This window comes from Typopeltis vanoorti, chromosome 21 (genome assembly GCF_054136105.1).
Source record: "Typopeltis vanoorti isolate ZY-2024b chromosome 21, IOZ_Tvanoo_1.0, whole genome shotgun sequence".
Classification (NCBI taxonomy): Eukaryota; Metazoa; Arthropoda; class Arachnida; order Uropygi; family Thelyphonidae; genus Typopeltis; species Typopeltis vanoorti.
Window position 1 is genome coordinate 25,671,028 of NC_143569.1, and position 22,454 is coordinate 25,693,481.

The window sequence follows — 22,454 nt, forward strand, 5'->3', positions numbered from 1 at the left end:
GCTCGTTTAGCAATTTTTATTCATTGTGTTGGGAATAACATCAAAGAAGAATTGATAAGTTTAACATCATTAGCAACAACAACAAAAGGAATAGATATTTGCAAGGCAGTTCTAAATGCACTTGCTGAAAGAGATATAGATCCCTTCAAAATTGTATCAGTGACTACTGATGGTGCTCGCAGTATGACTGGAGAAGAAAATGGGTTCGTCAATTTATTTACCAAATATATTGGACATTCAGTTATGGGTTTTCATTGTATTATACATCAGCAGGTTTTATGCGAAAGGCTAGTTTCAAGCCACTGGAAGATATTAGGAGCATTGTAGCAAAATTGGTCAAATTTATAGCGGCACTCGCTTTAAATAAACAAAAATTTATAGAATTATTAAGCGATGTAAACTCGGTGTGCAATGGTTTACTTACGTACAACAACGTCCGATGGTTAAGCATTTGGAAAGTTCTTCAAAGATTTCTTGAGTGTTTAGATGAAGTCAGACTTTTTTTATATAATGAGAAAATCATTGAAAAATACAATCAATTAATGAACGTCGAATGGCTTTCGAAATTAATGTTTTTTTACTGATTTGTTTACATTTAAATGAATTAAATGTTAAACTGCATGGTGTTAACAAGACAATTTTTGTCATGTTTGATTTAATCAAAGCATTCGAAGCTAAATTACCAATTTTTAATCGTGACATCATTTCCAATACCTTCTGATATTTTCCAAATACAAAAAAAGTCTTAACAGATCAAGTTAAATTGACAGAGTTTTCTACAGTTATTCAGTCGATAATCAACATTTTTTTTTAAAGATTTACGCAGTTCAGGCAATTTGCAGAGACATCAAAATTTATTTTGCATCCGGACACAACATCAACAGATAAACTCTATTTGGAGATTTGCGAGTGGCTGAATTTGGAAGATATAGAAATGCAACTAATCGGTTTTCAATCTAGTTCTACAAAAGTTTGTCGATTTGAGAAATGACTTGGAAATAATGGAAAATGATCGATTATTGGGCTCAATTAAAAAGAATGCGGAAGAGGAAATATTGAGAACTTGGAATGCCATTCCCGAAACCTTTTTGTTGTTTAAAAAAAAACTAGCGATGGCTATATTATCAATTTTCTCCTTTACATATGCTTGAGTCATTATTTTTCGAAATGAATTTTATAAAAGACAGCTTAAGAAATAGAATGACTGATGAATTTAGTTCCGCGTGTGTATTACTAAAAGTGACAAAATATGAACCTGATGAAAAGCATTTGGCATCTAACGTACAACAGCAAAAATCTTATTAGTAAATTGATAATAGGTTAATTTGTATACGACAATGTCTATGTCAAATTATGTGTTCATTATGAAATTCTATATTAATTTTTAAACTTGTCTCAATAAAATTCTGCAATTAATGTTGTATTAATTAGTTGCTGACGTACCCGGCACGTCAGCAACCCGATTTGTAAACTTTTGGCACGCGGACATAAAAAAAAAAAAAAGGTTCGCCACCACTGCACTATGACATAGTGTATTGCAGACACTTCCGAAAAGCAGTGTGATGGGATATCCTGTGAAGTCCTGCTTCAATATACAAGTAGTAGTGAAGATACTCGTATGTAAACGTCTTTGTTCACGCTTGGGTAAATGAAATTTCTTTCAAGTATAATTAATTGATAAACTAGGTAGGCAGATGCAGAGAATTATGCGGGCATGTGTAGACATTAACAGGTACGTCTCGAATGATTTTGAGCGAGAGTCGTAGCTGCGCCGGTGCAAGCATCATAGAAATTCTTACCCCTTCAGGAATGTTTATAAGTTCTTGTGTACTGACAGTAGTCAATAAGAAATACTCAAACGTCATCTGAAGGCGTTAGGAGATTTAAAAACAATGCAGCCTAACAGATAGGACACAATCGGTGAAACAGCAGCACAATACAACAATGGTCTAGACAGGAGCATACCGGATGTCATCCTTGACATTCATACTCTGCCCTGGATTAAGTAGAGCAGCAGACGACCTCGCCTAATATAAGATACAGAGCCACACCGATCATGTTGTACATTTACGGGCAGACAAGGTCACCTAGTTCTAGAAATCTAGAACTAGGTAATGCGCCATATCATAATCATATGGAACGTCGACATAGAACTATTAGGAGGGTAAGGTTCACTACAATAATTCATCGGTCTACTCACTTCCTCTTCTGATGAGTTCAGTATGTTTTATGGAAAAGTGTGGATGCTTTTTGCTATTTCGCAGGTGTAGATAATAAACTGACCACCCTATCTATGTATGTATTGTCCTCCCGACAAAACTAAATCGACCGAAGCAATAATTCTGACAACGAGAAGCCCATTCCAATGACTTGGGCTTCTCTTTGGCTATTTTTTGATTTACTGAAGAAGCACTATCATTAATGTTTCTTGTCGATTAGTATATTGTTCGACTGTATAATACTCTGTTGAAAGCCTTAATAAAACCCAAGTATGTAACCTTTAAAGTTAATAGTGAGGGCAAAAAAAAAGTGCTTTTATATATTGTCTTGGGTCTGGTTATCCGAGTGGTTAGCTTACCTGCTTTCCATCCAAGAGACTGAGGATTCAAATCTCTACATAGGCGTAGATATTTGTGATTTTCTTCAGTTAGATGAATTTCACGGCCAGGTGTGAGACAACCTCCTGCTTATTGGAGACCTGTAGAGACCAAACAAGTTCCATGTCTCTAGAGCTCAATTTCAGTGTTGTGTGTGTCCGTCCTTAGTCCACCTAAGGTACGAATGTACTATAGTTTACAATAACCTTTATTGGGTTGGAGCCACATAAAAAGACACATTTGGCTACGCCTCTTAAAAATGAAATTATCGCAAAGTTTGTCAAATTCTGTTCCTTGTAGATCCAATACATCGCTCACTAAATCATTTCTATCATCTTTGACCGACACGTCGCCCATCTTTTATGTTGGATATTAACTTTGGACAAGTTTAAACAAAAGTTTTTATTGGCATATCAACCTGTACACTTAAGCAAAAGTTTTTTTCGTCTGAGGGGATGAATACGATATCCTTTCGAGTGTTTTGTCACCGCAAGGGTTTTTGATTCCCACTCGACTGGCTACTCAGTTTTTCTCCACTGACTTCGGAGTGGCTCGAATTACTACTGTATTCAGTTTTATCTGGCACGGCTACCTGGTGAGCGTTGCCATCCATTCCTGAAAGAGAAACAAGACATTGCTAATATATTCGAGAAAAATGCAGTTACAATAAAACGTAAAACTGACTAAAAGGGAAAATTATCTCTTTTTTTATTTTATAGATTTAAAAGATAATGAAATATTTTAAGTGAATTTATGGTTATCTTTTAAATTAGAGAATATTTAAAGCTACTTAAAATATCCTATAATTAGTAATAGAGCGTCGGATGTTAGTATCTTATGAGTTAGGGTTTTGATTTTTATGGAACTAAAGAAAGCATACGATAATACCAAATGCAGTTAATTTATTTGGCTCTGAATAAAGGATATTCAGGAGTCGTGTATTCTTGTATAAATGTATTGGATAGTGGACATGACATTCATGTAAGAAATGAATGGGAAAACTAAAACATTAAGGTCACACTGCTTCGCAGTTCTGTTCTTGGCACTTATTTTCCACATTATTATTGAATGGTAATAATGTGACAATACATATAGAGTTAAGTGCTGTGCTGTTTGCTATTATGCTGGTTGGGGAAAGGAAACAGGAAGTCCAGAGGGCATTTGAGGATATTGAGGGATAGACTCCAGGGGAAAGGCTTGAGAATTAGACAAGAGACAGTGAATACAGTTCGCGAGTTAGGTGAAGGGATGATGCAGGCGTACTGAGATGGAAACGTTTGGAAATTTGGGATAGTGATCTTTATATTGTTAATATTATTGGGAATGAGGGAGAGAAAGGGGTGCAGAGATAAGTTATGTTATGTGATAGGTTTTTCATTAGGGTTGAAAGGAAGATGAACAATATTGTACAAACCAGAAAATTGGACAGTTAAAAGGGACTGTTATTCGAACAGTCTCTACAAGTAGAGATGATTTTCAATGTAGATTAATACAAGGAATCGAGTAAAAATTAAAACAGATTAATTTAATAGTTGATATTATTGCCGATAAGATGAGAGGGGCGACTCCAAATGTTTAGTAATATAAACGAAGAGACGACAGTTATGTGGATTACAAAATGGATACAATGGCGATGAACGACGTTCAGCATTGGGATACAGCAATAAAATATTGAGCTTTAGATCTACTTTATACGTGTAGAATAAATTTAGCAAAAATAATCTAAGTTAAATCAAAAAGTTAGTAGTCGTGAAACCATAATACATGAGTAATAAACATTTAAACTGGAACCGTCTCCTGAATATTAATATTTGTAGCAAACCTGTAATCCAGAGATTATGTATTTAATCTGGGAACTCGGAGAGATTTTCATAATTTTGGTAAATACAGATGAAAGGGTAGAAGAAAAAAACCAAGATTGGAATGATTAAAAATGTTATTACATGACTCATCCAAGGAATCCAGAGACTTGCAGGAGAGCATCTACACCTCTCACGCTACCATTTTCACTAGTTAAAGAAGTGAATAGATATATAGTACATGGCATTAATATAGGAAAGCTACTATTCTAAGATAACTAAGAACACATTAAAACCATGGCTACTTGTGTGTTGACACCGACATAAGCGGAAAGATGTTATTGGTTTGGCTGCATTATGATTATCGAGAAGTTTCCTTTCCTTTTCTTTTCTTTCCTTTTTTTTTTTTTTTGATCGAATGGTGCTTCCTTAATTTCTTGCCCACAGCCAGCGAGTTTTATTGTATTTATTTATTTTTAGCGGTGGTGGTAGTGCTTCTGGAACTGTTTGTACTGGAGTGTGTTTGTTGTTCGTAAGTTAATTTTAATCACTTCAGTGTTGGTGTTGTTGTTTTTAAAGGAATGATGTGATATTTTGTTCTTAATCTCTTTATTTTTCCTGAGGTGTTTGTTTTCGTGATTAGCAATCAGAATTTATTAATTTCTAAGATAAATGTGGTGTTATTGTTTTTCCTATATTATTACTATCAGAGACCTACAGGGACTCATTGACATCCGCACAAGCTCTCATCCCCTTCTATTAAATTCATTTACACAGATGTATGTACCATTTCAACAGGCAAACTGTTCCACTCGCTCTGTGCAGTGGGAGAAAAATGTAGCTCTCAACCGCTTCTTAACTACACACAAACCCATCTTCCCCGCATGCCTCCTTGCCCTTTTCCATATAACGAAAAATTCCATCAACCGATATCCCAAAACACCTTTCAGAAGTTTATAGCCCGTATACTTTAAGTCGTAATCTACATACCATAATCTAGATATTATTATCTAACTCTTCTTCGCACCCAGTTTACAGCTTCCTTATCCCATCAGAATCCCAAATCTGCATATAGCAGTCCACGTGCAGTTGTACCAAGTTATGTGAATGTTAGTTTCTGCCACATGTCTCAGAATTGGATTTGCAATTTTCTATGTGACTTCAAAACTTCGATTTCCTATGGTCCCACCAATATACTAGTAGTAGGTAGATGGAAATCTCCACTCGAAAGTGCATAACTTTACACTTACTAACTTTGATTTGACACCCATTATCATTTGCCCACATTTTTTAGCCTACTAAATCATTCTTTAAGTGTTGTATATCAGCAGCATTTAAAATTGCTTTTTGTATCATTAGCAAACAGTTGAACATCTGTCAGATTTTTCCCAATATCATTAACGTATAGATTGAACAACAAGGGGTCCAAACATTGATCTCTGGAGTGTTCCACTAGTCACAAAAAATCTGGCAGATTCGCACTTTTCGATACTTATCCGCCAGTAACCCCCTTATCCAAGTCAATAGTTTATACTGCAGTCCCATATCCTCCGATTTATTCAACAGCATTTGATGTATTCTGTCAAATGCCCTAACTTAGTCGGACAGTATCGTAGTGTATGCTCACTGTTTATTCAAACTTCACTGTAAGATTATAATAAAATAAACAAGTTGCTCAGACCCCCTCCCCCCTTTATCCCTGTGAGATTCAAGTCATATCATAGAAAAACATAAAAACATGTAAAGGACCGAACCAGTTTGGCCATTTCTTATAACTAACCCACCTGTCCCTATTGCTGAAATCAGATAATCCAACAGCTCTCGAACTTATTAATCCATCCTAGAGAGAGAGAGCATTATTGTGCTCACGTCTCGCTCACCCACCAGGTTGATAAATCGTAGCAAAAATCGCATCTACTTCTTAGAAAAGGGTACCGTTCTACATTCACTGAAGTTACTCTTTCCGTTACGAGTGGAAATTTCAATTTTAAGCACGAACGTGCTGTTACTAGTCGTTTTATTTCCTTTTTTTTATGATGATAATATTTCTCGTACTACCTCTGTGGCTATTTTTTGACTTTAAAAGTTTAGGTTAGCTTCGTAGGACCGCTGCTAAAATGTTCTAAGTAGTGTACTGGTGGTTCCTGATATCAGCAATACGGTGATATTGCTGATATTTCTTCACTTGGAGGTTTTTCATTGGCTGTTTCCACTCTAACTTTTCTTCGTATTTTACCTATCTCGGTACAAAATAATTATCTTTTAGTGTATATTGAGTTGGTCGTTACTTTATTTCATAAAGTGCGTGTGTGTGGTGTTATGGATGATATTTGCTCCAGCATTTTGTTGTTATATTGTGTTTATTGTTTTCTGCTTTTATTTTATTGTATTATTATTATTCTAGGGCGTTTTGTGTCATATGTTATGTGGTGTTTTCTTGTCATTTAAATTTTTGCTACGCTTGATATTCTTTTATCTACATAGTGTAGTCACATGATCGCAGTCACTTCCGCTGGCATCATTCTCGTCCCATACGTATACCACGTGAGTAGTAGGGGAGGCACTAGTGATCAAATGCTTCTGATGGGCGTGGCTTCATGAGTTAGGAAAGTCGGTAATTTCCTTGGGGGCATATGTGTCAATGGCTGCAGTTCTTGTGTATTGGTTCGCGTAGGGAATTGTGGGCGATTTTTTGGTTCGCATATGGAATTGTGGGTGATGGTAGAGATAAGGCCTCGTGTCGCGATTGGTGGGGAAGTTTTCACCAGATCAAGAGAAGTAAGGAATCGTGACGTGAATGTTTGTTGTTATCAGATTAAGATAAGTGACGTTATTGTTTTGAATGGAAAGGGAGATATATTAGTGTATAATGAATCGTGTCGTGATTGGTGGGACACTTCTGACCAAATCAAGATATGATGAGGAATAGTGACATGAATGTTTGTTGTTATAGATTTTGGAATTTCGCTGGGGCCCTCGTCTGTCAGGAACATCACGTGGTGTTTTTGGTTCGCTTATTGCCTTATGGGTAATATTTAGAGATAAGAATCGTGACGTTATGTGTTTGGAAATTCACAGTTTCGAGGGTTTCTGAATAATTTAATTATATGCTATGTCACTGAAACATACAATTTTTTTTTCTTCTATAGATGGTAGTACTAATTTCCAATACATTTTGGGGCATTTCTTTCCTGTTCAAGGGTGGGAATTCTTAGAGTACAGTCTATTGGCGGCTGTGTTTCGAGCTTTTCTGAATAATTTAATTGTATGCTGGTGACTCTCAAACACACACTCATACACATTAGACATCAAAAGTTGCTAATGTATCCATGTTGATACTCTAATATATACCCTATGATTATTCTTATGAAAAAAAACTATTCAGTATTAGAATTATGCTTACCAAAACATACAAGCAGTGATTATTGAAATTACAATTATCAATTGTTATGTTCAAGTTAAAAAAAAAAAAAACTTGCATTTCTTTCCAGAATAGGAACACCTTGGTACTATCTAGGTTTTCTGAATATTCCAATTTATTGATTATTAACATATATTCACAGATCACAAACACAAGTCTGAAAATGCAGTTCACTTTTTCATTATAGGTTACTGTGGCTAACATATATTCACACCACAAAACATAGGAGTTAAAAGATATTTCTGTAAATAACCAGAAAAGCTAGTTGACTACTTAATTCAGATTACTATCTGATTGGTTCTCTGTGTTAATTATTTCCCACTGTTGCTCATGCTATGATTTCCCAAGCTTGGTGGGAAAGTCTATGTGCCGTTTCATATAGGATAAGTGTTATTTCCGGTTTCGAATTCCGATTGCTGTTAGAGGATGGAATTCTGACAAGTGAAATTATTATTATTATTTTTTTTTCAAATTGATTGGTTATTTTCTGTATTTTACTTTTAAAATTCATATTCTAACAGAATAACTGAGCAAAATTAATAAATATATAAAATGTATGTGAATTCATTTTCCAACACTCTGGATTTCTCATTAAGTCTTATCTTAAAGATATTTCTCTTATCCGGTCACCAAATTGTTGTACCCAGGTGAGAAATCCTGTGTTCAGTTTTGAACTCTTGGTTCCCGTGGGAAATTATTTCTGTAGTAAATTAATGCTTAAATTTTTTTTTTTTAAAAAAAACAATATGACTATTAATTTTATCTTCGATTCCTTGTGCTCTTAACCTATTTCTGTAAGTGGAATTTATTTATTTTATTTATTTTTTCTTTAGCATTAGTAATTTAAGTAACAGATATGAGACAAACAAGGTTTTGAACTCTCCGCAGCGTTTTTCTACAGCAATCTTTTTAAGAGTTTTAGTAACATGTCTTGGTTTAAAATATTTAATGGCTCTGTAAAATAACCAAACTCTAACAGTATTGTGACTTTTCAGGTGTAAAGGTCTCCACTAAAATTCTGGCTATTAATTTAATACCCGATTATTCCTTTGGCTTCCAAGAGTTGACAGTTTCATGAACTATTTGAGGGCTTGCATGAACAAATAAGACTTTTAATTCACTGAGTCAAAAAAAAAGTCTCTGGTTACTTTGTGGCATGAAAACTTCACAAGGAAAAAAATTGGTATGGTCTTAAGTTTGTATAACACATCAACGACACCCAATTTGTTCATTTAAATTTACACATTTTATTTGAATTAAATATTATTTACAAATTGTATTTACTGAATCTAACAATACAGAAAATAAATAAATTGAAAAATACATCAAAGGTTCTTCCCATGCTTGTGGAATTGCCATCCTGTGGTTTTTGACAATGTGACTGTCATCTGAAAGTTAATTTTTCATTTGGTGATTGTTGGGAATTTATTACTGTAGTAAAATTAAGGGTTGCATATTTATTTTTTTGAAACCAATACATGTATTTCTGAGAATTATTAAAAGCACAGAATCTTTCGTTATGTTTTCAAAAGCATTTAAATGAACACATTATGTTTTCACGTTTTGGGCATCCAGTTTCATTTAAATCAAGAACAGGTCTCCCTATTAACTTTGTTAATGTTTTTGATTTTTCTCTTCCTTTGGCGAGTAATATTTGATATTTGCATGTTGATTCTATCATCCAATTTCTTAGTTTGTCCAGAGGTAGTGAACCAATTTCCCACTTCAGCTGATGGTTATATTTTATTCACCAAGAATTCTGTTTTTTAACTCTTTCAGGTAATTCTTTCCAACTACATGGTGATTTTGTCAATGAATATCTTACAATAATTCCATCAGAAATACAAATTTCTTTTAGGAAATAAATTTGAAGTCTTATTCAAAAAAATTGGATCAATTATCCTAATGATAACTGAAAATTCGTATTTTTCACCCACTGTCGATTTTTCATAAACGTTTTCCTTCATTCTTCTTCTTAGATTACTTCACATGGCACCACAAATAAATATTTATTTATTATTATTATTTCGCTGATTATTAGCTCTGATTGTATTTTTTATGTGAACTTTCTGTTACAAAATTCTAAACAATTAGAACTTTTCACAAAGAAACTTTCAAAGAATTTGTGGCTCACCCATTATTTTTACATTACCAAACACAAAACACCACAACACAAAAACAGCAGCTGCAGTGGCTGAATGATTAGCTTAAGTCCAAAGTCGCTTAACTCTGTGGTATTTTCTTATAGTACAGTTTACACTTACCATGCCCTACCCTGACCGTTCCTTCAAAAATGAACCTTTTGCACAGATGACTCAATGACATGTTTTCACATGCTGCTGGATATACTGTTGGTGTGTTTTTATTTACTTTGTATGGGGAAAGGTAAAATTTGTATGTGTTATGTGAAGAGTACAAACATTTTTTCTATGCCAAACTTTAAGAGTTAAAGTCACGTTTTAGGTTAATTATTTGCTCTCTCTCTCTCTGTAAAACAACCAAATTCCAACAGTTCCGATTTTCGATTATGGGAACGAATTGTTTTCAGATAACTCAAATAATGTCAATAGGTAGCATTAGACAATTTCTAAAATAATCAATATATATCAGTTTTCAACACCGTTTTCCTGTCCCTGGCATTAATTTCACAGTTGTGTTTTTTTAAAAAATAATTAAACAGAATTGCATTAAGATATAAAGTTGTGGATTTAAATATCAAGTTCTAATCAGAATAACTGAGTAAATAATTCACTGTGGAAAAACACAACAACAAAAGCACACATCTTTGTTCATTTAAGTTTACAAGTGCATATTTTATTTTGCTGAAATTCTATTTACAAGTATATTCACTGAGAAAAATTTAAATCATGTAATTACCTAAAATATTTCACAATGTTTAGTTTAGACTCTTAACATTTTCCAGAGAGTTCAATGAATAAAATTTTTGTTACTCGCTGTTTCTTTGTTATATTACATCAAAGTAGCTGGTCACACAAAAGAGATTTTAAATCAGATACCATGGTAACCACAATTCCATCCATTTGATATTGCATCAGACTGGAAATGACACCATGCCCCCCCTAAACATTCTGTATATTTTTTTGTCAGCAAATATACACGAACAATTTTTGTAAAATGTTTGTAAATGTCCCAAAATAAAGAATCTGTATCGAATTTGATAAAATCTTGAAAGTCTAATTTTACCGTTGATGAATTTAAATGATTAGCGATAATTTTTCCCATGATACAAATAGATGGTAATTCAGTTTCCAAAAATAGTAAATGGTTATCAGTGTCATACATTTTTGGTGAAAATCTCTCAGCTCCTTTACAACTAATAGAAAAAAGTTTACTTCCATAAGCTCCTGTATCATCGAGTATTAGTTCCCCATCTTGGCATTTCAGAATATAACACTCACCGAGGAGGTCCATTTTGTAGTCAACTCTTCTTTGCAAATAGCAGAGGATATCAGACCACTTCCTGCATAACTTTTCCCAAGTGGTCCTGGATAAATACATCACAATGTACATGTCTTTTTAAAATAATAATCGGTTTCCATCCTTTTAGAGCGAGGTGAAGAGTTTTGTCTCATGCTATTTTCCTGAAGAACAAAAATTTCAATGACTTTTGTGGCTCGCCCATTATTTTACTTTACTTTCCTGGATACCATCATGCCAACACAATACGATAGCTGCACAGGATGAATGAATTGCCGTAACTGCAAAGACACTTGACTCGTTTGATTTTCCTTTATAGTACTGTTTACCTGACCCTTAACCCTGACCGTTCCTTCCAAAATGAAACTTTCATGCAGATGATTCACGGACATGTTTCTACATGCTGTTGGATATGATGCTGATGTAAGATTATGTTACTTTGAAACATCATAGGGCAAATCTTATCTCTGTGGCTCGAAGGGTATTCTATATTATTTGTCCTTATTATGTTAAGTATTGTATCCTCAAAAAGTGTTTTTGATGTTAGACCATGTGACTATTTCTCTCACTCATATGTCCGAAATTGTTGGGATGGGAAAAAAAATAGCATTAGGTGGTGGAAGTGAAAAGGTCATCAAGAGGGTGACAGAGGTCTTCCCTGCAATACTCCCCTCTCCTCCAGAAGAAGTCTGCTCAGCCTTGTGGAGATGAATGAGCTCATCATTCACGGATATCTTTATAGTAATGTCACCTCCAACTGATACCAATAACTTTTAAAAAAAAAAAAAAAATCAGCTAACGCCTTTTTATTCCCGTATATACGGGAGTAGGCGAGGCCATTTAGCCCTATCTAACTTTTGGAGACTGAGTGGGCAGTTCAATCTCCACTGGTACCCAATCAGAGACAGATGGCCCAAGCCTATCACTAATTAAGCGGTACGCAGCGAAGAGAGACGGCTCAAATGTGCCGCCATCTCGTGGTAACTAACCCTAACACAATATATTTAATGTCTGAAATAATGTGGGTTCTACAGTCGATTTTCTTGAGTTTACAGGACGAAAAACCCGAGTTTCCAGGAGGAAAAACCTGCTTGCCCGTGCCAGAGATCGACTAACTCGGGAACCGGTCGAAAAAAGGCTTAGAAAAATTTCCTCTAGTCGCCGACTAGACTCGAAACCAAGACTTCCTTCGTGCGGCCTAGCGCGATGGTGTGCAAACGCCACATCCACTGAGCTACACAGGCCCTCTTTTTGTGGCTAGTAGATTTAACTTGCATTTCTGGAGCCCTGCATATATGTATTCTACATATTCTATATAATCTATGAGGGTGGTCTGAAAAGTTCTTGGCCTAACAATTAGTAAAAAAAAATTAAAAAACGCTTTTTTATGATAACCTTTTAGGAAAAAATTAAAAACACGTGTTTATTTTTTCCTAAAAAGTTATCATAAAAAACGTGTTTTTTTAAATTTTTTTTTTCCTAAAAAGTTACCAGTATCAGTTCAAGGTGACATCACTGAAAGATATCTACAAATGATGACTTCGCTCATAATCGAAAATCTGAACTGTTGGAATTTGGTTGTTTTACAGAGAGAGAGAGAGAGCAGATAATTAAACCAAAACATGACTTTAAATCATAAAGTTTGGTATAGAAAAAATGTTTGTACTCTCCAGATTACACATATACTAATTTTACCTTTCCCCACACAAAGTAAGATAATAACACACCAACAGTATATCCAGCAGCATGTGAAAACATGTCATTGAGTCATCTGTGCAAAAGGTTCATTTTTGAAGGAATGGTCAGGGTAGAGCATTGTAAGTGTAAACAGTACTATAAGAAAATACCATAGAGTCGAGCAACTTTGGACTTAAGGTAATCGTTCATCCACTGCAGCTGCTGTTTCTGTGTTGTGGTGTTTTGTTTGGTAATGTAAAAATAGCGGGTGAGCCAAAAATTCTTTGAAAGTTTCTTTGTGAAAAGTTTTAATTGTTTAGAATTTTGTAACAGAAAGTAAACATAAAAAATACAATCAGAGCTAATAATCAGTGAAATAAAAAATAAATATTTATTTGTGGTGCCATATGAAGTAATCTAAGAAGAAGAATGATGGAAAACGATTTATGAAAAATCGACAGTGGGTAAAAAATACGAATTTTCAGTTATCTTTGGGATAATTGATTGCCAATTTCTTTTCAATAAGAGTTCAAATTTATTTCGTAAAGAAATCTGTATTTCTTATGGAATTATTGTAAGATATGCATTAACAAAATCGCCTTGTAGTTGGAAAGAATCACCTGAAAGAGTTAAAAAACAGAATTCTTGGTGAATAAAATATAACCATCAGCTGAAGTGGGAAATTGATTCACTACCTGTGGACAAACTAAGAAATTGGATGATAGAATCAACATTCAAATATCAAATATTACTTGCCAAAGGAAGAGAAAAATCCAAACGATTAATGAGGTTAATAGGGAGGCCTGTTCTATTTAAATGAAATTGGATGCCCAAAACGTGAAAACATAACGTGTACTTTTAAATGCTTATGGAAACATAACGAAAGATTCTGTGCTTTTAATAATTCTCTGAAGTATACGTATTGGTTTCAAAAAAATAAATATGCAACCCTTAATTTTACTACAGTAATAAATTCCCAACAATCACCAAATGAAAAATTAACTTTCAGATGAGAGTCACATTGTCAAAAACCACAGGATGGCAATTCCATAAGCATGGGAAGAACCTTTAATGTATTTTTCAAAGGTTCTTCGATGTATTTTTCAATTTATTTATTTTCTGTATTGTTAGATTCAGTAAATACAATTTGTAAATAATATTTCATTCAAATAAAATGTGCAAATTTAAATGAACAAATTGGGTGTCGTTGATGTGTTATACAAACTTAAGACCATAACAGTTTTTTTCCTTGTGAAGTTTTCATGCCACAAAGTAGCCAGAGACTTTTTTTTTTGATTCAGTGAATTAAAAGTCTTATTTGTTCATGCAAGCCCTCAAATATTTCACGAAACTGTCAACTCTTGGAAGCAAAAGGAATAATCGGGTAGTAAATTAATAGCCAGAATTTTAATGGAGACCTTTACACCTGAAAAATCACAATACTGTTTGAGTTTGGTTATTTTACAGAGCGATTAAATATTTTAAACCAAGACATGTTACTAAAACTCTTAAAAAGATTGCTGTAGAAAAACGCTGCGGAGAGTTCAAAACCTTGTTTGTCTCATATCTGTTACTTAAATTACTAATGCTAAAGAAAAAATAAATAAAATAAATAAATTCCACTTACAGAAATAGGTTAAGAGTACAAGGAATCTAAGGTAAAATTAATAGTCATTGTTTTGTTTTTTTTTAAAATAAATGTAAGCATTAATTTACTACAGAAATACTTTCCCATGGGACCAAAAGTTCGAAACTAAACACACGATTTCTCACCTACATACAACAATTTGGTGACCAGATAAGAGAAATATCTTTAAGTGAGAAATCTACAGTGTTGGAAAATAAATTCACATACATTTTATGTATTTATTAATTTTCCTCAGTTATTCTGTTAGTATATGAATTTTAAAAGTAAAATACAGAAAATAACCATGAATTTGAAAAAAAAAATAATTTCACTTGTCAGAATTCCATACTCTAACAGCAGTCAGAATTCGAAACCAGAAATAACACTTACCCTAAACTAAATGGTGCATAGACTTTCCCACCAAGCTTGTGAAATCATAGTTAATACAGAGAACCAATCAGTTAGTAATCTAAATTAAGTAGTCCACTAGCGTTTCTGGTTATTTACAGAAATATCTTTCAACTCCTATGTTTTGTGGTGTGAATATGTTAGCCACAGTAACCTATAATGAAAAAGTGAACTGCATTTTCAGACTTGTGTTTGTGTTCTGTGAATATATGTTAATAATCAACAATTTGGAATATTCAGAAAACCTAGATAGTACCAAGATGTTCCCATTCTGGAAAGAAATGAAAGTTTTTTTTTTTTTTTTTAACTTGAACATAACAATTGATAATTGTAATTTCAATAATCACTGCTCGTATGTTTTGGTAAGTGTGATTCTAATACTGAATAGTTTTTTTTTTCATAAGAATAATCATAGGGTATATATTAGAGTATCAACATGGATACATTAGCAACTTTTGATGTTGTAATGTGTGTGTGTGAGGGTCACCAGCATATAATTAAATTATTCAGAAAACCTCGACACTGTGAATTTCCAAACACATACTGTCATGATTCTTAACTCTAAATATCACCCACAAGGCATTAAGCGAATCAAAAACACCACATGATATCCCTGACAGACGAGTGCCCCAGCGAAATTACAAAATCTATGACGACAAACATTTACGTCACGATTCATCATCTTATCTTGATCTGGTCAGAAGTGTCTCACCAATCAAGATAAGATTCATTATACACTAATATATCTCCCTTTCCATTCAAAACAATAACGTCACTTATCTTCATCTGATAACAACAAACATTCAAGTCACGATTCCTTATTTTCTCTTGATCTGGTGAAAACTTCCCAACCAATTGCGACACGAGGCCTTATCTCTACCATCACCCACAATTCCATACGCGAACCAAAAAAAATCGCCCATAATTCCATATGCGAACCAAAACACAAGAACTGCAGCCATTGACACATATGCCCCCAAGGAAATTCCCGACATTCCTAACTCATGAAGCCACACCCACCGGAAGCATTTGGTCAATAGTGCCTCCCCTACTACTCGTGTGAGACCGATGATTTCTTTTTTTGAAAGTCGTAGCTATCATATATCTTTATTATTTCATTACCCAGCCAAGGAGTCCAAAGGCTCATCGAGGGAGGGTACATACTCAACAACTCCGTTTCCACCGTCTACTACATCGAACTGTTACTATCATCATCACCAACCATTTATCATCCACCACCACTAGTATTTTTTTTATCTGTAAATTGCGTGTGTTCTGAAGGTCAATTTGTCTGTTTGAGAGGTAAAAAAAACGCGAGTTTAAAGGAGAAAAAACCTTGCCACCTCCGTATGAGATCGGGTAACTCACCTTCAATTGAAAAAAGAAAAAAATCCATATCAAGATTCCTCCCGTCACGACGAAAATTCAACTTAGGCCTGTTCCATTCGAGAGCGGAAAGGATCGTTTTATCCAATTGCGCTACGGAGGAACTTAAAGAAATCACGAGAAATGCTCTCGCCAATATATTTCTTAGCATATTTTATGTATATATTAACTCAAACATCCCATTCAAAATAACGGAACATAAAAATTAATCCTACCACTCTTTGTGTCAGAAATACGTAACTTGCGTTTCGTACGTCATTTTACCTAACAACAGTTTGGTTACTAGATCCTAGTTTTGGATGACTGACCATTTGGTGGTCATTCCCAAAGCAAGTTTATCCAATTATCGCAATTTGTCTCTCCAATTATATATTATTGATAAAATCACATGACAACTGCATTTAGAGCTAAAATATAAGAAGCATTGTGCTGCAAATTCCACTTCAACATCACGCAGGTATTCAAATTTTTTAACTTCAGGAGATTCAGTAAAATATTCGATATTTAATTTTATATATCAGTTTATCGTTTTGACTGCTAATTGTATTAGAACGATTTAGTTATTAAAGCTGTTTCAGTTAACTATGAATTAATTTTTCTTCTTTTGACGTATACTTAACGTCAGAGTTTTTTTGTAATATAACAAAGGGCTTCTTTCTGTTCATTGTTATCCGACAGTCTGTCCTTGTCGTAGTATGAATAAAAAAATTGCATATGCAAAACTTCTGATTGCATGAATCTTGATGATTAAACTATTAAAATGAGTTATCAAATGCAAATACAGACAACAAATAGACGAAACACTATGCATTTTTGAAACAAATTTTGTTTCAAAAATGAGAAGTGTTTGAAACAAAAATAAAAATTTTGTATAACACTTCCGTTGGAAATGGTCATGTTCAAAGGAAGAAATCAGATCTCTGGCTGTATTGTTTCTACACCAGATAAACGCAGTTAATATACAAAAAATACTATTAGTGTGTAGATGTTATGATTATGTAGGTGACTGAGTAATTTCTTATAATCTCTACAGGAGATTATAGCATTAGTACAATTTTCACCGCTGGTTAGTGGACACCAATTGGTGATTAAAAAACGAAATTATAACCGCTATCTAGCTACTAAACCAGTAAATTTCGTCACGAACATAAATTTGTTTTCGAATAAAGTGTTCAGATATTTGGTCAGTAATTCTTACTTATTCTAGTAATCATAAGAATGCGAGTCATTCCCCTACCTTGTTTGTAAGTCGAAGACATCAGTCCTTGTCTTGTTGGGTACCGTTTAATTGTGGCAAACATCCCATCGTCTCCATGCTGAAAATATAAATTTAAATATATTTATTAAGTAAATTTACTTAAAATTAAAACGATAACCAAAATGTATTCATTATTAATCACAAATTTTCATGTCAAAATTTGCTAATTGCAGATCGATACTAATTGATATCATTAATTATTGATTAAATGATTTAAAAGCTGTTACAAAACATAAAAACACGTAGTAATAAAGCACTCAATATAAGAAAATAATGTACAAATTGAGTTATTTTCCAGACAAGCATTGGGTTCTACACCACATGAGATAATGTCTGATTACAGTAGTTCGGCAATCTCAGCTACGAGGATGGAGTTTCTGAGCTACGTAATGAAAGTCTTGTACGTGAGAAGAGTTACTTCAATTAGGGAGATAATGCTGAATTAGTGGAACTGCGCACTTAGCTTTTCCTTTACAAGAAAAGGGAAAAAAAAAACATTTTCTGATAAAACGTTAACTTTCTAAGTTCTTTTTAAAGAAGCGAAAGACTGCTTCATTTCTACTATGGGAGGTTGCCTGAAGGTTTAAAAGAAAATGGAAACATTTTTCTTTATTTATAATGATTTTGGACATCAGTCATAGGCGGTCATGTCCGAATAGTGGAGTATACTGTGTTAAAGAATGTGCGATCGATGGGAAAGATTTCCATATTGAAGGAAGGAATGACAGTAGGATTGTTTTCGGATGCTTGTGTGTGTGTGTCTATTATGTATTATTTTTTTTATTTATTTTTCACGCTCAGCATGTCAACTTCATTCGCACCGGATGGACTTTGAAAGAATTGGATGATGATCCTAAAAGCTTGTCTTCCTTTCGCCCAGTTTAAATCTGATCTTTTTAGAAGGAAAATAAGTACAGTTTGAAGTAATGTCACAATTTATTACAAGAGACAGTAAATTAAGCGTATAAACCGAAAACAGCAGACTTCAGTTGCTATTATTTTGATAATGAATTGCTGTCGCTGTATAAAAAAGGATGTTTCATTGTGGATTGAAGCGAAGAAACAATTCATCGATTCAATCGACAGATCCATTAGTATTGCATAGTAATTATGTGTTATAATGATCCTAGTGGTGTAATTCTGTCCAAAGCGAACAACACTTCTGATTATTATCCATTAAAGAAGCAGTAATTTAGTTCTGCAAAATAAGCGGGAAAAAATCTTTATTGGCATAAGTTAATTCCCAAACATGAAAAACACAGGAAGCATCCTGTTTTGATGCTGCTGATAATTTCCTTACTTGTTTATTTTGAAGTCCGATTAGAGGATGAAATAACCTGCAGGGTTTCATCTGCTTCTCGAATGAACTGAATTCTGTGATTATTTCATTAAACATACATAGCAGAATACAAGATGGCGGCGTCCTCAAAAGTTAACCTACTCATCATAACAAAAGAAAATGAAGCTAGTTACTGTGAACTAAAAATTATTTTAGTTACCCCTAAAGACTCCTTGGATTCCCAGTTAACGAAAATTATACATGATTTACAATTTTACAGAAAAACCGTCTTAGCAGCAGTCAATCCATAAGAAGTATGAATGTCTTCCACCTACTCCCATCACATAGGAGTAGAATAAAATACTACGCCATGTACGTAAATAACTGCAGCTAATGCTTTAATATTTATTAATATTAAGACAGCTGAATACTTCCGAAATTTGATTTCTGCTTATCCAAGCAGAATTCTCAATTCAATAAAAGCAGAAACAGACAAATATACTTCCAAAAGGAACGTCTGTATAGCACGTTCGGAAGACCAAGGTTCGAATCCAACTAGAACGAGAGGAACTATTTTAACGAGTTTTCAAGAGGTTGTAGATGATTCCTTGTAAATGATTTATCTCAGCAGCTAGGGTTATTCGTCCAGCGAAATAGGCTAACTTGCCTGAGGATACACACAATTTAGACAGAACAGTCATCCTCGTAACTTTACTTGTTCTTTTAAAAGGGTTGTTTAGACAGTTCTTTAAAAACATTATCCCCCCCCCCCCAGGTTAGATAGAAAGGTTTCTCTTCTGGAAAATTCGTTATTTTATCATGCACTTTATCAATAAATGCGACAAACTCTTGAAGTGCATATTCATTTGCTGAGCAATAATAGAGTACTTGTGAATCACTTGGTGCTCATAAGAAAAACATAATTTTTTAAAACATTTTAGTTTATCTAAACACCAAAAAATTGAGTTGTTTCTCTATTGGATAAGGGATGTCAGAATAAAATAGTAGGCCATTAATTAGATAGAAATGAAAGAAAAAACACTTCCAGAAGACAAAAATATTAGTTAAAGAGGAAGTGATGAAAATTTCATACAGTCACATTTTGTAAAACAAAACGATTTTTATATTTTAAATTAATACTTAGGGCACAATGTTTTATTCAAAATGGATGCAAACTATTTTTGAGCATATAACACACAACCATAGAGTTATGTTTTATAATAAAGTAACTTTATCCATGAAAAACATGTCTAATACGTTATTTTGAAATAGAGGAAACAGATGTAAACTTACAATTTACATTGAACGTGTAAAACGCACCTTTTGAGCTTCTAAAGGTGACTGGAAATCTTCTTTTCCACTCACTTGACGGGGAGGGGGAACTGATGAGTAAGGCTCGGCATATTCGTGTTTACTTATGTGAGCAACTGCAACAGAAAAAATAGGTCAGTTAAGACAAAAGGACAGACACCTACTTTGGAACATTAAGGTGACTCGGGACATGCAATAATTTCAAGCAGTGTTTCACTTGTTTAATATCATCAGTCAATAATAATTAGTGAATACGTTCTAGGAACAATAGTTTACAGTAGGTGAGAGATGAATTTCTTTGGCTCGGTGTTAGATCACTATTACGCTTATTGGTTTCTAGAATAGGGGTTCCCGATAACTGAAAAAGAGAGAAATAACTCGTAACTGATTTCGAACATTGTAGTAGAAAGCTTTCTGTTGGTGTGATTTCATACAGAAAATGCTTAGTTTATTTACGGAATGTACCAAATATTTTTTAAATTCATTTTTTAATTTCATTTCGTTATGTCGCTTCTGAAGTATTAATAATCTTAGATTTCATTTTCAGCATATATATACCCGAAAATCGCAAAAGAAACTAATTACTACTTAGAACAAGAAAGCACATGAACTGTTTTGGATATAAAATAATGTGGCCAAATTAAACTTTGGTCTTCTCCAATAATCAGTAGTTCGATGTGAAGTAAGCAAAATCAGTGTCATCGACAATCACTAGGACTAAAAGACAAAATGATTACAATCGCTCATGGATATTTTTTCTTCTAGTCATAGAAACGTCAGCAGAAGGGAAAAGGTCAGCATTCAGGTCTTCCGTTTGCTATAAGTTTAGTGTTGTTAGGTTCATTATTTATCGCGTATTTCATAGTGACGAAAACCAATTGTTAATGTTTACTTGAGATGAGAGTGAATGAAAGCAAGAGATTATGTGCGAGATTTTATTCTCAGTGTGACTTTTTTACAATAAATGCAGAAAAAAAAGTATTAAATCTGTGTAAAATGCTGCTGTTTTTGCTTTATACATTTAATTTTGATTAAAATTTTACACAGGTAATTTAAAACAGTAATTTTTTTATTTATATTTTCATTATATTTATTTGTGAAATAATTTGAATGAGAAGTATGTAATATAATTCTTTTCGTGTGTCCCAGAGTCACAAGCCTTGAAATCATAGAGATTATATGAGTAGTATGGGTGGCTCTTCTGACCAGATCAAGATAAGATGAGGAATCGTGACGTGATTGGTCCATCATTGTGTGCGTGGCTTCATGGGTCTGGAATGTTTGGAATTTCCCTGTGGGCATATGTGTCACTGGCTTCAGTTCTTGTTTTGGTTCGCGTATGGAATTATGGGTGATGGTAGAGATAAGGATTCGTGTTGATTGGTGAGACACTTTGAACCAGATGAAGATCAAGATAAGATAAGGAATGGTGACATGAGTGTGTGTGTTGTTATGAGATGTAGATAAGTGACATCATTTGTTAGTTGTAAATAAGTGACGTTATTGTTTTGAATGGAAAGGATGATATATTAGTGGATAAGGAATCGTGTCGTGATTGGTGGGACACTTCTGACCAGATCAAGATAAGATAAGGAATCGTGACGTGAATGTTTGTTATGAGATGTAGATAAGTGACGTCATTTGTTAGTTGTAAATAAGTGACGTTATTGTTTTGAATGGAAAGGGAAATATATTAGTGTATAAGTAATCGTGTTGTCATTGGTGGACACTTCTGACAAGATCAAGATAAGATAAGGAATCGTGATGTGAATATTTGTTGTTAGTTGTAAATAAATGACGTTATTGTTTTGAATGGGAAGGATGATTTTAGTGGTTAAGTAATCGTGTCGTGATTGGTGGGACACTTCTGACAAGATCAAGATAAGATTAGGATTCGTGACGTGAATGTTTGTTGTTATTGAGTTTGGAATGATAATTTAATTTAACTATATTCTATGTCACACAGACATACAGTTTTTTTTCTTCTATAGATGGTTGTACTAATTTTCCAATACATTTTGGGTATTTCTTTCCTGTTAAAGTGTGGGAATTCTTAGAGAAAGTCGTGATGGCTCTCGTGTTTCGAGTTTTTCTGAATAATTAATTATATACTTAAAAAACCTGTCCTTAAACACACACACACACACACACACACATATACATATTAGATATAAAAAATCGCTAATGTATCCATGTTGATACTCTAATATATACCCTATGATTATTCTTATGGAAAAAAACTATTCAGTATTA

The 22,454-nt window shown here is 33.7% G+C and overlaps 1 protein-coding gene across 1 annotated transcript in view; it reads right to left on the reverse strand.

Annotated features, from left to right (window-relative positions):
- Positions 1-3,081: 3,081 nt before the first annotated feature.
- Positions 3,082-22,454, reverse strand: part of LOC150094683 (cell adhesion molecule Dscam1-like) — a 216,207-nt gene continuing 196,834 nt past the window's right edge. The window contains exons 23-25 of the mRNA XM_090411621.1: positions 20,211-20,317; positions 17,552-17,669; positions 3,082-3,212 (exon numbers count right to left, since the gene is read on the reverse strand). Of these exons, the coding sequence (XP_090267747.1) occupies positions 3,082-3,212; positions 17,552-17,669; positions 20,211-20,317 (356 nt within the window). The remainder of the gene's footprint in view (positions 3,213-17,551; positions 17,670-20,210; positions 20,318-22,454) is intronic.